The sequence below is a fragment of the Pocillopora verrucosa genome, chromosome 5, assembly GCF_036669915.1.
Source record: "Pocillopora verrucosa isolate sample1 chromosome 5, ASM3666991v2, whole genome shotgun sequence".
Taxonomy (NCBI): domain Eukaryota; kingdom Metazoa; phylum Cnidaria; class Anthozoa; order Scleractinia; family Pocilloporidae; genus Pocillopora; species Pocillopora verrucosa.
The window spans coordinates 15,390,844-15,408,927 of NC_089316.1; the positions used below are offsets into that span (position 1 = coordinate 15,390,844).

The following is an 18,084-nucleotide window of genomic DNA, read 5'->3' on the forward strand; positions in this document are numbered from 1 at the left end:
TTCGATTTGAAATCACAAGTATGATTTCAGACCAAAATTAGTAGTAGTAGTAAATCTTTATTTAAACTCGGTTAAGAATCTTCAGTTACACTAATAGTATTTTAATTACAATCATTTGTAAAAATTAAAATAACTATAAAAACTGATTTACAAGATTGTCGAGTGGGAATCGAATGTTTCAAGTGCGCGGTTGATTTCCTGCTTAAACTTCCCAATTGATCTAATTGCCCTAATATTCTCAGGAAGAGAATTCCACAATAAGGCACCGCTATAGCCAAAGCTACGTTTCAAATAGTCAGTACGCGGCTTGGGTAAGTTTAACTTACGGAAATAATTACGAAAGTCAGAGTCTGTGTTGCTCACTGAATAAATCATCCAAGTACACTGGGGCTAACCCGTTGAGGGATTTAAACATCATTATAGCTTTCTGCTTTCTTCTTCTTAATGATAGCTGATCCCACTTCAGAGTTTCAACTTTTGTTCAGGGACTCTTAAAATACTCTTTCATACTCCAGCAATGTTCTAGTATAAAACAAATTTCTCTGAGATGGTTAAGAGTGGTAAAAATCTACCAACGTTCGATGAAAAAACATCAAACTACAATGGAACTTAACGTTAGATTGTAATACGTACATGTTATTGAGAGAAGAGAGTTGGAATGTAGGATTTTTTTAACTGACATGATTCGTAGTTGTCGAGGCTGTTTGCGTTTTCCATCTTGTATCCAACTTTCTGAGTAGGATACGCTTAAAAATCTACGTTAAAACACCATTCTATTTCACAAAAATGAGTTCCAATTATGGGTAGATGGTGAACGTGGCTGTTTTCCTTACTTAGTTTATTTGTTACTTCTTTCTGTATGAGCAATATATGAAATAAGATTGCACTCATAAATGAATCGAACGATGGAAAATGATTGGCAGTTTTCCAATCACGTTTACCAAACGTCAAGCAAGTCAACACAAGGTACGAAAATGAAACATGCAAAAAAATTCCAGAGCAGCATCAAACCATTTCTGACGCAAATAGTTGTTTTCCGCTTTGCCCAATAAAAGGAATTAGGTCTCTAAGGAATATCATTCCATATTCTTAGGATAACAGACACCTGAACGTTTATAACTTCTATTGGACGTTTTGACCTAAAACTTTCAAAATTTAGGAGATCAAAATTACATCTAGCGTATTTTTCATTCATTCCTACCAAAGGATGACGAGTGAATAGCAGACGCATCCTCCCTCGGTGTAAACGTATTTAAGAAAGCCATTTTAACCTGTTCTCGTTTACTTTTACCATCCTTCTTTAGAAAAAAAATGACTTTATCAAGGATTATCTCATTTGCAGTTTAATTTTGCTAAGCCTTTAAAATGCGTTACCGGTCGTCGACTAAAAGGAAAAAGAAAGTACCGGTGTACTTTTAGTCCCGAAGATTCGACGACGACGTAACCGAAAGGTACATGAATTGGGAAATCAGGAAATCTGGTCTGGTTTCCTTACTCAGAGCGCGTGGCAATGGAACATAACGCTTATATCTGTTGTGCTTAAATTTTCATCTGTGATTCAAATTTTTGGATCGCTGGCTCTGTATGCAATTGGCCGAGTAAGTTGTGCTTTTAGAAAACGCCCCTTTCACCCAATTCAATTCGTGAGCCATGAAAAGTGCTTCATAGGATCCTACGCGGTTTTCAGCAATAACTGCGATCACTTACATTTTTTCGTGGAAAATGTACTCGAAGCCCTTAAAAGACATTCAAAACAAATTAATGTGGCGTTATGATCTATAATATTGTGGAAGGGCCATCAAAACTGCTCTGTCATCTATTAGCATACCTGAAGACAAAGAAAAACGATTTGATTGCAACATATGCGAAGGGTTGAACGACAATCGTGCACTATCTGAAATTGATATGTGAAAGACGTTGTGCTACAATGTCATTCATTTATTGTTCAAATGTTTGAGTTATTAAACTGGATAGGAAAGGATATTGAATAACAGAAAGTGAACAAAAAATCGTGCACTGCCCAATCCATTATGTTCGTTGAGGACAGTGTGGATTCAAGACCTTTCGTCCGTCAGTTCGGGAACAAGTTTTTGTCGAATACTCTGTTAGTTTAAAAGAAAGAAATATGTTGGCGTTAATTCTGTGTTGCTATCTATCTATTTACCATAATTCAGTCCATCCTCGCCGTGGCCAGAGGCCCTCAATGCTGTTTGCCCTTTGCCTTCTACTCAGCTCTTCCCAGCTGACTTCTCTTTCCCCCTTCCCTTTTTCAATTTTCAGGTATAAGATTAATAGCAGATTTTATCGCGACGATTTCCGTTGCGCACAGCTTTTTTTCAATTTACCAGTGACAAATTTCCCGCGAAATTTTCTAACGAAAATTTACTCATGACACGTGACTCGCAAAAATTGGTCACTTCTTTTCCTGTAACACTTGAACTTAAGATTAAAAACAAGGGGAAATAATGAGACCATTATTTTTTCTTGATGAAAGCAATTTATTAAAGAGACTATTTGTTGCACTATTGTTAACCTATTGTTACCTTATTTGTTAACCTTTGCTACCCTAATAGTAGCAGTATGCAGGACGCTTATCATATATGAACTTCGTAATGGACCTCGCCCAACAAAGAGTCTCTGTGTCTCAATGGTAGAGCATCGGAGCGCGGAATCCGAAAGTTTGAGGTTCGATTTCTCATGGGAACTCGGATTTTTTTCTTTGTCCCACGCTCGCGACAAGACGAAAAAAAACATCTTTCTCTATTTCTTTAAACTTACCATCTTTCCTATTCTACGCGTTACCCTGTTGGTGTGTTCTAAATAACTTAGCTCAAAAGGTTTAGGCATAAGGTGTTTTATGGAGGAGAAACTCAACTTCTTCTTTTATCAGAGGGGGAAAGTTTCTAAAGAAACTGTGGTGCTGTGTTGGTGGTATAGTATAACAGGGTAATTTAGTATTATCAACTGAGTTGATATCTTAAATTGGCTACCGTAAGGAGTCTTACAACTGACTTTTAGAGCGTTGGCCCTTCGTCAGAGCAAATAACGAAGTACTTACGCTCGAAACGTCAACCTTAAACTCTCTATGGTGGCGAATTTACCTTATCAACTCAGTTGATAATGCTAAATTACCTAATTACCTCCCTTACTTTCCGCTGAGTATCATTTAATTAGTTGTGGATATGAAAATATTTATGCAGTCCATGGAAAACCAACGAGTACGACGGAAATGACAAAGTACTCTCTGAAATCAATGTAATTTTTGTTTTCCAGCAAGTGTTAGGGGCAGAAAATCTGATCGTTAAAATTTAAAAAGGGCGAATGCTCGCAGAACTGATACCACATTGAGATATTCTCCAGAGGAATATAGAAGTAGAATTGGAATTTATAACTCGCTAGTTTCAGTCTCAAATATTCCATAAACCGGGAAGCCAACCATTGTATGAAAAGGTTCAAGGGGAAAATGAAAATAGACCAGCATATATTCAAGTCCTTTTATTTCATCTCTATATACCCAGGGTGCATATCGTAAAATCACACAAGTCATTTTTATGAATTCTCGCTGCCAAGCCAGGTCTTCACCAGGACAAGCATTGTTTTGGTTCATCCTTAAATCGAAGAGAGGAACGTCACTAATGGAGAGAATTTTTTCCAAGTGTCATAATTACATGTATTCACATCGCTTGATCAAGTCGAAGATTTTTATAAATGAAAGTAATAAACAGATTTATACAGCGCCAAATTCACTAATTGTCCATGGTGTTCTACATTAAGATTATTGAAAAACCAAAAGAAAGGGAGAAAAGGAAAAAAAAAATATATATATATGTATACGAATAGACTAATTTAAAAATTATAAGATAATTAAACATATTTATCATCAAAAAAAAAATAAACAGGGTTACGACCTTGTTCAAAAAGATACGTTTTTAAACGTCTTTTAAAACTGTCAATTGAAGAACTAGATCTTATTCCAAGTGGGATCGAGTTTCATAGTCCTGGTGCCGCCACAGGAAACGTTCTCTCTCCGCAAGTCTTTAGTCTCGCTTTCGGGGTTGCCAGAGGGTATTGAACAGAGGACCTTAGTGTCCCTTTAGAGGTGCAATAATTAAGAAAGTCGCATATGTAGCCGGGCACTGCTCCATTGATAGCTTTGTAGATCAGTGAAAGAATTATATAAACAATACAGTGACGGACAGGAAGCCAGTGGATCTCCTTTAGGATAGGGGTCATGTGATCAAATTTCCTAGTACGTGCAACAATTCGAGCTGCACTATTTTAAACGGATTGCAATCTTGTAAGCAGACGCTGAGGTAGACCATATAGTAGTGAGTTGCAGCTATCTAATATTGAAGTAATAAATGCGTGAACAACAATTTTCTTCTTCAATGTACTTTCTAATTTTGGCGACTACTCAAACATACAAACCATACACTGCAACGCACGTTTTTTCGTACCCATTATCGCCATAACCCCATTTGAACAAGTCCTCGCTGTACCAGATTTGGAATTCTTGGTTCGTCTCCACCGTCAGAGGGGTAGACAAATTATCAAAAAGCAGTTGTGGCGATTCGGTTGTGGCCCAAGGCAGGCTGTAAAATTTGCAGTCCCGATAATCTGATAGGAAATTACTCTTTGGGAGAAGAAGATTACGGTTTTTGTCAGTTATCAACGTGGCCATTTGGTTGGGAATGAGACGGTTCCAAAGGCATCCCCATTTGGAGTGAAAACTTGACTTTCGTGCATCACAGGTGACGTAACCAGATCTGTAGGTTAATTTGAATGTAATGATGTTACCGGCTTTGGAAGTTCTAAAGAAACCATACGAATCATCTCTTGCTCCAAAGCAAACTGTAGATGGCGTCATCTGTATCCATCTTACTGTTGGGAAAAGAACCAGCACATGTGTGATGAATTGATTTTGAACAAAAGAATGTGAGTTAGGTAAAAAGAACACACGGCAGGACAGCCAGCCGCTTAGTCAGACAGATGGATAGGAAAGCAGGATGGACAAAAGGGGATTCAGACATCTGGAGGAGCAGACGGAAGAGTGGTTGGCAGAATAGGACTAACAGTTGGATTCATCGATAGATAACTTAAAGGGTCAGTTAGAGTTTTTCATTAAAGTATTTCACCAAATAAAAAATGTTTTTTTATCTACCGTTTCTTTCCTCGCAATTGGTGCCCTTGTATTCAGGCGGGCAAAGGCATCTGTAACCTTTGTCTGTAAATCCTGTCTGGCAAGTGCCATTATGTTGGCATGGAGTCTGTCCACAAGTGTTCTAATGTGAAAACAAGGTTTAAAAGCAGATATATGCCAATCGAAGTGGTAAGTTGTAATGGTACTATAAAATGAAAACTGAAACGTCACATGAGATCAGATCAACTGACCACCCAGCCAGGCAAAAAATCAACCATACAAACCAATTGGAAACAAACATTGCGCAGCCAGCCAAACAACATGTCAGCGAATCAACTTAACATCGAACATTTACGAGCTAAATAACCCAAGGTTGAGCCAACTTTATATACTAATCTACCAAATGACAAGTAATGTTATTAAAAAATCACCAAACCCAGGATAAACGAAAAGCACAGATAAGAATGTACTCACCATTGTTCCTTTATATATGTAGTTTGTCCAAGACTTGAGATCCTGAGGATGTACGTTGTGTGTGGAATTATTTAGTTCGCATTTTGTGATCACTGAAGATCCGCTGGTCACTAATTCGTTATAACTGACGCAGTTGGGTTCCATGTAGCATAGAGCTGAGTAGAAGTCTTGCACAGGGGATTCTACGGTTCGTATCAAGTGGTTTATGAACCGTTTGCCAGGGAAAGCAAGAGAAGATGTAAATTCCATCTTGCGACAGAAATCTTTTGGAAATTGAATCGGATTTGATTAGTACCATTTACGGTTTAGTCTAGACAGGTAAAGAACCAGTTTCGTTTTTGAGGGATTGAGCAAAGCCAATGGAGTAATAAAACTTACGAGTTGTATAACAACATTCTAAAATTGATTTTTATTCTAAGAAGCCAGTCTGAGTTAAAATATCTGAATTTTTTTGTTTTGGCTGCGAGGGCTTTTTGATATCCTTGAGTTATTGATCTCACTAGTTAGTTCAATTCATGTGGATGAGACATAAATTCCACACTTGCCCTAAACTTTAAACTTTTTCTTAACTACTCGTAGAGAGAGAGAGAGAGAGAGACTCCCTCAGGGTGATTAGCGTAAAAACAAGAAGAAGAAGAGAAGACCGATGAAGAGTCTTGTTGCCTCTCGATAGCAGGGAGTTTTGTCACCCACTAGTTTCTCCAGTCCTTGCATTGTAACAGAAATAACCGGGAGTCCGTTTTAATTTTAATCATACAGTAGGAAGACCTGCATTTTTTATGCGTGGGCTGCGATTGGCAACTTAGAATTTGGGTTGTTTTAACAACACCAAACAGAAAAAAATGTGTTGTCATTATTAAACAAAAATCAACACGTCGGCCTTAGGCTGATCGTTCATGTGACATAAAAATTTTTCCAACAATTATCTTAGAATTTTGATAAATAAGTTTAGGCTGGATGGTTTCAAGTCTAGTTAGCTATATAACCTTTATATCTATGGGAAAAACTGAAAATAACGAATATGAAATTGAATGTGCGTCTGACTTAGTTGAACTGTAATTATTTTATGTCAGCTCGGAGGAAATGAGAGTATAACTCACCTTCTTCACACGCAACTTTGATTATCAATAAAGACAACAGGGCGACCAAGAAGTAAAATTTTCTGGAAGAAGCCATGGTAAAGACTAAATTGAGCGGCTGCGTAGGATAATCGCTGATGACTTCTGAAAAGATTTTTATCCCAATTTACTTCTTTTGTATGCAAAAAGTTCTAATCACACATTAAGGAGATGTGGATTTTCTTTGCGACTTTGTGCTTTGTAGGGCTGCGATAGGCTCAGAATGTAGCTTAGGCGGCACTCGATCTGATTAAGGTAAATAAAACTCATTGAAAATGTGTCAATTAATATAAGCTCGATCGATTGAACAGCATGCGAAATATTCCGCTACTGAGATAATTGTGAACGGAGTTATTATTGCGCCTCTAGGTTTCAAACATTTTTGACCACATGATGATCGACTAAAGGAACAGGTGTAAAGGTTATTCCCAGAGGATCAAAATATTATTTTTTTTACCCTTCCTTTGCCGTCACTGAAGCCGGTGGACATGGAATAAAGGATGTGGCTTGGAGAAATTAATGAGGTGTCTGAAAAAGGAGCAGGTTTAAAGCTTATTCTCCGCACGTCAAGTTTAAATCGAGAAAAAAGTTCCATGCTGTTGTTGATGCCCTGTTACTAAGATGAGAACGTCATTTTATTTGTGGACACAGAATTCCTATTCATATACTTTATTTCCAAATTCTGATAACTTTATCAACCTTCAGTAGTTCGAGATTATCAATTGCCTTTGCTGATGAAAAGAAAATCAGAAGCAACGTCAATTACTTCACCGTTAGTTCATTTCTCTAAACTTATGAAAAAAAGTTATCTTCCACAAAACAAAGATCTGGTCTTTCATTTGAACTATTATTTCGGCGTCTATTTTAGAGAATCAATAGCAGTCTTTATTCATACAAGAGTGTTACTTGAAGTAAATAAATGTTTTCTTTTTGTTGGCTGTTAAGCCTCCTTGACTCTGTTCAAAGCTTTTTACGCGTGAATGAAACGTTTTCGCTCACTTTTGATGGCTTGGAATGTAGGTCCTGCAGCACAGCAGCTTAACTTTGTTGTAACCGCTAGCTAAAGAAGAGAAGATCAATAGTTCCCTTAAAATGTCAAGTGTAAACGAGCGCCAGGTAACTTGAATCGTGAAAACATCTAAACTCAGCCATAATTGTGTTAATCAAATACGAACTTTTTGATTTGTTCAAACCTTTCACTCTGATTGCGCGCCTCTTAAAATGCTATGAGTCGGAAACCCATTATTATCATTAATTATTTTGGGTTATAGATGCACGTAGATCTTCCTCAGCTCAAAGATTATGGAGGATTAAGTCAGTGGAGGCGAGAGTGATATGTTTATCAGTCACATATTTACGCGTGGTTCTTCTCGCAAAGATGTCTGAACGGCTACATAGACTCGTTCATAGACGTACCTTAAAAAAATAAAACAAAACTAAGGGAAACAAACAAAAGCCGAAGACGTCGCTGCCAAATTTGTAAAGGTCAGCGCTGGAAATTTACATTTAAAAGAAATATTCTACGGTTCTAGATGCCATGCCATGATGTTTTTCGTAAATCGTCTAGTAACACTTGTCAAATGTTTTAATCGTGCCAAAGCGGATCAACCTTGGGACTTCACCATTTCACATTATAGGGTGGTCACCAAACTTAAAATAATGGAAGTAATGATTACGATGAGAAATAAAATTTGTTTATTTCGTGATAGGCGTCTATCTAGATAGCGATTCATGAGTCCTCTTTTCACGTGGAGTTATATTCCTCAAAGTCAGTCTGTACCACAGTGGCGCAGATCACAAGTACATAGTGGCTGAAAAAGTTTTGTAGATATGGTAGGATTGATAGTTTATACTTTAATCTGATCGGTAGCAACAGCCTATACTTTTGTGTGTAAAGCAGACCTTCCTGTCAACTTCCCCATCTTCCATTGCGGGATTAGCACCACTTAACTCTTTAACCCCAAAGATCTGATTGTTAATTCTCCCTTCAAGGTGCTTCACATTTCCTTATGAATTAGCTTAGAGGGTTTAATGTTAAATCAGGGAAACAACTTTTTCCTGATAATTGTGGGTATTCTCATTACCTATTTCCTAGATAATGAATGGATTTTGTTGGGAGAAGTAACAGGTTAATCGCCTCTAGGAGTCAAAGGGTTAACCATCCTGGGTTGGCTTTACTACATTTATAACTATCCACGCAGGTTGTTGGAGTTCTAGTTCCTACAGCTGTCACGAAACGGTACCAGTCCTCGGAGAGTTGTGTGTCACGGAACACTGGACCATTTAGCGGTGTGTCGTCAAAGGTATTTCTTTTTTCGTCACCCTGTTTCATAACACGGATCGACTACAAATTTAAGTATTAATTTTAAAATAATTGTAATTATTGCAATTAAGAATTAATGTTTTAGACGTTTTCTAAGTCTGATAGTTTATTATTGCCCGGGACATGTTGATAACAAGTTACTTGCATCGTTTAATTTTGTCTCAGAGATACCAGTTGTTTGAGATTTCTTGAAAAGATCTTTCCTATCAAATAATTGACTAAGGGCCTGTTTTACATGGAGGTGGGGGACCCCAGGTAGGTGAGGTAACCCGCCTAGCCGTGGTCGAAAAATAAAACGCGTTTACATGCAATCTTACAACCCCAGGGTGCTGGGGTGAGGTTTCTTGAGGTTGTTGTTGCGCTTGCAATTAAGGAGTTTGAGCAGAGGCGTCCCAAGCTCACATCTCGAAAAAGACGAAAGATTAATTTTCGGACACATATGTATTTATTCATGAAAGCGTCACGCGTTGTGTTACGCGGTGTTTGGTTTCGCTAGGAGCCGTTGACTTAATAAGTCATACGGAATAGTTTGGAAAACCAAAATGGTCGATTTACATCGCTAAATATTCCGAAATGTGAACATTTTACACTTTTGCGTGTCCGTTGTTGTTTCTGGTGATTTCTGCCGTGAGACGGCATGGAAATTAACAGAGTTTTAAAACATACATGTTTCGCTTTTGAGCTTCTTGCCATGAACGCGACCCCGGTTAGGCGGGTTAACCCACCTTGACACGTTTACATGGCAAATTGTCACCCCGGCTGACCGGGCTACTCTACCTGGCAGACCGGGCAACCCACCCAGGCGGGTCACCCCACCTATCATGTAAACGTGATCGAAATAAAATAAGAAATTTTATGGTCATGCGGGTTACCTTACCTCACCTAGGCGGGTTACCTTACCTACCTGGGGTCCTCCACCTCCATGTGAACTGGCCCTAAAGGGAGAATTGATCAACGAACCTGTTTTGCTCAGAAATTCATCTTGATAAATTCAAGATGAAAGCTCCTTTAAAAAGCCAATCAAAGCTAGATAATATTTACTATATTTAAAAAGTGCCGGAAGGGGACTGATGTATCAAAAAAGGAGACAGGTATCTCAAAAAATCAACTCCCTCCGAAGATTATTGATCATTCACCCGAAGGAACAGTGGAATCGGTTTTGTTTTACTGACATCTGAAAAGTGAGAATTCATTGTCTCATGTAACCTTAAACTGGTTACATGTAGAGAATTTGAATAGCAGACGATAAGAGGGTTTGGCCTTTGGGAAAGTCATGTAGACTGATAAGTGCGACAGAGACACGTAAACGTCTGATTACTTAGACGTGCTAATTGTCTTAGGCTCAGTGTCAGTTATAACAAAAGCAACCAGAGTATTAGATCACACCTTCTCTGTTACCGGTCACATACACACAAATAAGCTCGAAAAGGTTCTTAAATCAGATTTCAAATGGTCGTCATTTCGGACCTCTTTCTGGTGTTGGTTTGTTTTTGTTAGAAAGGCTTGTATCTTGCTCACACATTTCACCCAACACGCTTTCCTGCGAGATTCACCTGTTCAGGTATGATTAAGGAATACTATACTCCTACAATTTAAACTATTTTATTAAACAACTTGTAATGATTCTTTCTCAGGAGCCACTGCTATAGGCGATACATTAATTGTCCTTTAAGCTTCCTTTAGCCCACTAGAGACCATAACTTAACTCTCTACTGACATCAAAGACTCACTCTTGCTTCAAAATCTCCCCAAAATACACAATCTTTGAAGTATATCACAGTACTGAGCAATATTTTGGTAGAGCCTCTTTCTCATCACCTGAATAATGAATGGATTTTGTAGGGAGAAGTAACAGGTTAATCGCCTCTGGGAGTCAAAGGGTTGAACAGCGCAGGTTGGCTTTACCACATTTATAACTATCCACGCAGGTTGTTGGAGTTCTAGTTCCTACAGCTGTCACGAAACGGTACCATCCCTCGGAGAGTTGTGTGTCACGGAACACTGGACCATTTAGCGGTGCATCGTCTGTGGTATTTCTTTTGTCATCACTTTGTTTCATAATACGGATCGGCTACACATTTAAGTCTTGATTTTAAAATACGTACTTGTGATAAAAATGTTTTTAACGTTTTTTAAGTCTGATAGTTTATCATTACCCGGGATACGTTGATAACAAGTCAATTGTATCGTTTAATTTTGTCTCTGAGATACCAATTCTGTGAGATTTCTTGAAAAGATCTTTCCTACCAAATAATTGGCCAAAAGGACAATTGGTCAACGAACCTGTTTCTCTCAGAAATTCGTTGAAATTTAATTCAATTTAAAAAGTTAAGTTATTATCCAATCAAACGTGGATAATATCAATATATGCAAAACATACCAGAAGGTAATTGATGTCTCAATAAATGAGGCAGATATCTCAACAAATCAACCTCTCTCTAAGTAGAGCTTCTTAGTTATTCGGTCTTTTGCGACAAAAGAAGTACTACTCCTAGCTTAGTCCTTATACACAATCACAATGTATTTTACTCTGTTTCATAACACGGATCGGCTATTTTTACAACACAACTATCGTGGTAGAAATACTTCATAATTACATAACCAAATAGAATGTTCTAGTTTTCCATGCTATGTCATCAGAAGGTTTTAGTATCAATGTCACGGCCTGCAGTGATTAAGAATTCTAGAAATTATTTACATTCTCTATGAACATCACACCTAAATGATGATGCTAATTAAAGCATGACTGAACATCATAAACAATTTGCATATAATCACGGACTGCCGTGACCCATCGTGGAGGTCTTTTAGACAGAATAACAACTACATGTAGAGAGGGCGTGGGTACTAAAAGCTGCTTTAGTTTCCGCTAACGACCTGAGTAAACATCAAGAGTTCTAAACGTTTAGCAATAAGCAAAGTACAATGCTCAAAGTTGTGCTTAAAACTTACTCAGTGAGGCTCTTCCATTGGAATAGAGATGATATTAAGATCATTTGGAAGCTCACTAATGCCCAGAGTTGTTGACATTTCATGGAAATGTGAAATTATTTAAGTCGCTGTTATACATTAATGTACATGTGCCAATAAATCGATTTGTGAATCCTTTCACTTTGCAGAATGACTTGCTTATGGCATTCAGTCTGTGCCACAGTAGCGCAGATCACAAGCAGGTACCTTTTGTAGTTTGTAAATAAAGTAGGATCCGCAGTCTTTTACTTTTATGTCCCTTGATTTCTTGCAACAATCTCCACCTCTGATAAAGCAGACCTTGGAGGAAACCTCACCATCTGCCAATGTAGGGTGACCACCTTTCAGCCAGCCTGAGGAAGCCGCACCACATCTAAAATCCGGTACGCACTGGGTTGGCATTTTTGTTCCTGCATCTCCCACGAAACGATACCATTCCCCGAATATTATGGTTGAGGATTCGTCGTCACATTTCTCTTCGTTTTGGGGTGTGATGTAAGTGCTCTTTCTGTCCGCATCGCTCAGGTTTCTGTAATTATAGCACGGATCGGCTAAAAAGTTGAATTTCGGTTAATGCGATGTTTTATATATTTCGTTATAAGAGAGCTTAAGGAAAGAAGCTATCATATAAACTGCAGTGGTTTAAAACGATTTCCCGCCAGGAAATTCTTGCTAAAAACGCGTATAGTATTATGATAATTTTTTACATGTGTTTAATATCAAAATCAGCTGTGTCAGGTCAATCCAGGGTCGCATGTCGAGATTTTGTCGAATTATGGCTGCCAAAAAAAAAAAGAAGAAAAATTCGTATTTCTAACAGACAATGTCACTTAGGGAAGTAAAACAAAATATTTCTCGTGGCTGAGAACGAAAATCAACAACTGGAAGATTCGCCACTGGCCGATTTCGGCCGTGAACATGAAAATATTTCTTTGGTTGGTAAGGAAAAAGTCAATAACTGAGAATTTTGTGAAAAGAAAGCTACGCCCATTGTCTGTTTCTGTAATGGTTGAACGCTTTTTTCATCTTGAGCTTTATCGCCGACGCGCTATACGACTTTTTTTTGCGGATGTGAAACCTATAATTTCATTTTTTAAAAAGTCGACTTTTCTTCCCAGTAAAGGCCTATTGTGTTTACGTGATAAACAAAATAAAAGAGGATCGCTTGCAGATATGGAACTTCTCTTCTCGTGTTTATCACGATACCGAGAGATTATAACAGTTTATATTCTCTTGCTCGATACCTTACTCGTTCGCTACTCTCGCTCACTAGATAACAAGTTGAACATTCGAAGAGAAATTCTTTATCAAAGCACACCCAAGTATATATTCTCTATTTACTGAATGAGTACAAAATAGCCGAGTTTGTCATACAACCTCAATACAAAATCCCTTAAAAGTTACCATATTCGACGAATTTCAATGCGTGACTATGGCGCGATCACTCAGTGATCACCTTTCATACAGCCCTGCAATCAAACTTGTTAATAAGTTCTCCCGTAAAATTTCCCAGGGCTAGAATTATTTGACTGTGAAAAAGATTTCTGTGTCGTAGTGGAATTGTAGTGAAGTAAGTTTTTTTTTCGAACTGAGCAGATATGCCTGGAAAACTGTGTCGGAGCCGATTACTGCTGAAGCAATAGAGAACCTTTTTTTCCATGTTTACCTACTCCCGTCTAAACACGAAAGGAGGTTGGTTAAAGTTATGCGAACCCGATACGCAGTCAAGGGTTTGCATAACTTTCAAGAAATTTCCTGGCCTCGAGTGTTTAAATGAGGAAATGTAAACGCGGGAAAAAGTACCCTGTATATTATAAGCATATCTCTCCAATAACGTTACAGAGGAAGGTAAATGTTGTTTGTTTATAACATGGCTGATAAATATTTTCTCAATACATGCTCTGGACGACAGTGTTTCTTGATAGCCAATCAAATCGCGCATCTGACAACAAATAAACCAATCAAAAGTTCGCGTTGTAAGAAAATACACTGTGAGTGTATTTTACGTGAGTGAGAAAATCGGAACTGCGGTCAACATCGATTTTAACCAATCAGACTATTCTGTTTAAATGAGACATCATCAATATTATTCAATTTGCAGAACAGTTATGCATCATCAAAAAAATTATTTACTCTCCTGGTGGACAAAAACAATGCACATCAGGTCCACAAATATGATGTAAAAAATCAAATCTATCTTTCTTTATCCCCAATGTTTTTTCCAAGTACGTTTCTGAGCAAACTAAAGGCAATAAAAACTAACGCGATTTGTAACATGGCCGAACAAGAATAGCCATTCATTCAACATTATTTTGTTACGGGAAAATTTACTGATTTTCCCGTGTGTGTTATTCAGAACATATTTATTCGTAAACTTTCACATTTAACCATTTCAAGTACTTTCATTTCAATAAATCAAAAAATGTACAAAAACCACAGTGGCTTTTAGAATGGATTTTTATCGATTACTCGCTTTTACTATGCACCTGCTTGTCGGCACTTTTGTCATCTAGTACATGGGTTTTTTAGGTAAATATAAGTGTTAATGGTCTTTCTGGAAACATTGGTTTTCATGGTAGATAGCAGCTGAGTTTAAACGCGCAAATCTAATTTCTTTTCATGCAATGGTTTCCAAACCAATCTTGTATAAATAAGCAGAAACTTTTAATTGCTTTTTCGTTTTTTATTTCCTGAGCTGCGCTACTGCAATTAAGATAGGTATTGTTTTCTATACCAGAGCTGTAAATTCGCACCTAGGTTTCCTACTTTAATGGCCTAAAGTTTATTGCATCCGTCTTTTTAATTTTGAGATTCTTTCCGTCGTAGAAACAGATGGAATAATTAAGTAGTTTTCGTTTAACTTCAAAGAGACTTTTTTCCGCTCCTTTGTGTCCTTATTCAAATATTGCGATTTGTGTAACAATAGCACTTCGCACCAGTTACTTCTTAAGCAAGTACCTTGTACAGCTTTGATGATTACAAACTAGAGTATGCTAGAGGTCATGTCGCTTGTTGGCCTGACCTAGAATAAAAGTACTGTGGAACCAAAGATTGTCTTATCCTTGACGTCCGTATAAGCTCGCTCGAAGTAGATCTCCGTGTACCAGGAAATCGTGACGAGTTTCCGTTCTCGCTGCCAAGTCGTCTCTACAGAGTTATTTCCCCCAGTTGTTATTGTTCCGTCCGCGAAGATCCAGTTTTCCAGTTAGCGGGCGAAAACTTATCGTCACAGTGGTGGAGGACCCGGGCACTTCTTGGAGCTTCCAGGACGTTATCAAGGTCAAAGAAGACGCCAAATCCAGTTTCACGCCAGCCGATGTAATCCCTTGAGCGCCGACAAGTAAAGAACCGCTCAAGTTACGTGAGTACCAGAAATTTCCTTTGTCTCTTTATGAAGTCCGTGAAGAGAGTCTTTACGAAGAGTTTGCCGCGTTATAATTTAAGAAGTAGAAAATCAGCCGTTCCCGTTGCCAGAAATAGTACGCCAAAAGTAAACAGAGAAGTGCAGGCTTCTTTGTCTGAAGAAGAAAATTGTACATTGTCGTTTGAATTACCATTCCACCCAAGTTCCTTGCCGCCCACGGCACACGTCACCAGTTCCAGCGAAGAAATAGAACCTATTCAGTCCAACGGCCTTCCGAGATTTTCCACCGCATTTTCCGATCAGAATCCAGCCAACAGAACGAATACCGAAGCGATAGATATTAGTATTGATCCGTGTGAAGGCCCATCCATTGTTCAGCAAAGTTTACCAGAGCCAACGACCTCCTTTGTTCCGCGTCAAGAGAGCGACGCAAGTCCATCCGAAGATTTCATCCCAATCCAGTCTAGTCAGTCACATCAAGGTCCCCGAACCGATTTAGAAGTTGAGGAAACCAGCGATTCCGAGGTCGACGAATCCCTAGAAAGAAGATTTTTGCAGATAATTAATTCACCAGAGCATTTTGACGCGTTGGTGCGAAAAAGCATAAATTACACAGAACCAAAACAAACAGCACCAAAACAAACAGCACCACAAAGAAGATTTCGCTTCGAGTCAAGTTCTAGCGAAGGAAGCGAAGAGGAAGGAAACGAAGATAATACAGCAAATAGTGAAGACGAACAAGAAGAAGATCTAGAATCCTGCGAAGACATAAACAGCGAGACTGAACAACGACACTTCGCAACGATGGAAGCTGAATTACTGAGAGAAATGCAGGACGAAATAAAAGTGCTACGAGCCCAATTAAATCTACAGTCTCAAGCGCAACAACGAACAGCCAGCGCATTGGCACAAACACCCCTACCAGAGATTTCAAGCACACACAGACCACCCCCATTCCATGGCTATGATACTGAAGATATTAACCGATGGTTAGACAAGATAGAAAATTACCTGAAGCTTCGTCGAATTGACTTAGCCAGCCCCACAGCTTTGGCAGAGTTGGTCATGAACCTTGCTGGCCCAGCCGAGGATTACTTTTATTCTCTGTCTCCTGAAGAGAAAGCTAGCTTCGCAGGCCTGCGTGATTCCTTGAGGGATCGTTTTGCGAATGACAATCAGAGCTGGATAATTTGGCAGGCCGTTTCCACTCGTCAGCAAGGCGCCATGGAATCCTTAGACACATACCTAACTGATTTAATGAACAAGTTTCGTCGGCTTAAAATAGCAGATGCCGATAAGATGCGTTACTTCGTCCAAGGATTGAGACCAGAAATACGCGAGACTGTGCTTTTGAAACAGCCCAGAACATTCCGCGAAGCTGAAGAAATGGCCAGGTTGGCGTGTGCGGTCAAAACGACCATGAACAATGCTCCTGATGGCAATATGACAACCCAGATACATAATTTGTCACGTTCCATGGACGCCACCAACAGCGCCATATTAGCTAAAATAGAAATGTTGGACGAGAAGCTTAAACAACAAAAGATTCTCGCCAAGCCTGATCCGCCAGCACAAGAAAACCATACCTTGGCCAAACTCGACGCCCTGGTAAATGGATTCACTAGCGAGGCCAGTGTTCACCAAGTAGAAGCTCTGCTAGCCAGAATTGACCAGCTCGAAAAAACTGCCAGGAAAACGGAAAGTGGTCGAGTTACGCCTCTAGCAGCTTATTCAGCCGAGAGCCCAGAAACACGCAATGTACTCAAGGAAATTCGCCAGATAAAGGACACTTTATTGGACATGATACAAAATCTTGACAGGCGCATGGACGCCCGAATAAATGGTCTTGCCAGACGCCAACAACCCAACCGTGAAGCCGAACTTCCCAGACAGCGAACGCGAGAAGGACGACCAGTTTGTTATTCTTGCGGTAGAGTTGGCCATGTACAGCAGAACTGCAACCAGATATATTCACGCGAGGCGAATCAAAATTTTGATCGCTACCAACCGCACCAGCAGCGACGTCAGCCGCCTGATAACAATCTTCCGAGATCTGGGTATCAGTCACAGCGACGTGATGGATTGGCTCCCTTGGATCCAAGAGTTCTTAATTCAGCCACTGTTAACGAGGAAGCTTTTCCACACAGCCACATGGCACCATTAGCACCCAATGGCACTTGTTATGTATTTCCACAGAGGGAAGGAAAGTTCCCAGGACTGAACTCAGGCAGGAACGACTCGCAAGTCGACAATGAAATTTTCCAGCAGCGCCAAAATGTGCTCCGATTCCACCGAGAAGTAACAAGTGAAGCCAAAGTGGCACACGATACGCTGACGAGCGAGTTCTTCCCAGCCTCAAAACAACAATCGGACGATATACGGCCACATTACAAGTACGCTTATGCACATGATGGAATTTATGGAAACACATCCGCTGACCACTCTGAGAATGACCTACCGGGAGGTCTGGTGACGAAAACCGACGCAGATATAACCACCCGTCCACTGGGACCGACAAAAACTCTCAAGGCCGAGAAGAAAAAGCCTAATAGTAAGAAAAAGTGCCAGCCAAATAGACTTATTTCGTTCCCCGGGGTAGTTCGCCGAGCTCAAAAGACGATTGAAACCAACACCAGTCCAAGTATGAACCCTGAGAACGAGGTGAAAAACGGCTCTTTTCCAGATCCTTCTCCGC

General features: G+C 39.3%; 1 protein-coding gene across 1 annotated transcript; it reads right to left on the minus strand.

Moving 5' to 3' along the window:
- Positions 1–12,193: 12,193 nt before the first annotated feature.
- Positions 12,194–12,781, minus strand: LOC136280734 (pancreatic secretory granule membrane major glycoprotein GP2-like). The gene is made up of 2 exons (XM_066166413.1): positions 12,733–12,781; positions 12,194–12,576 (listed from the first exon to the last, which is right to left on the minus strand). Exons 1-2 carry the CDS (start codon positions 12,779–12,781, stop codon positions 12,194–12,196), a joined length of 432 nt encoding a protein of 143 aa, XP_066022510.1.
- Between the last annotated feature and the right edge of the window lie 5,303 nt (positions 12,782–18,084).

Excerpts from the sequence above, each read along its gene's own strand:
- LOC136280734 (XM_066166413.1), bottom strand. The coding sequence starts at position 12,781 with ATGCGACCCTGGATTGACCTGACACAGCTGATTTTGATATTAAACACA. Across the intron at positions 12,577-12,732 it reads GATTTTGATATTAAACACAT|CCGATCCGTGCTATAATTAC; the intron begins GTAAAAAATTAT and ends TCAACTTTTTAG.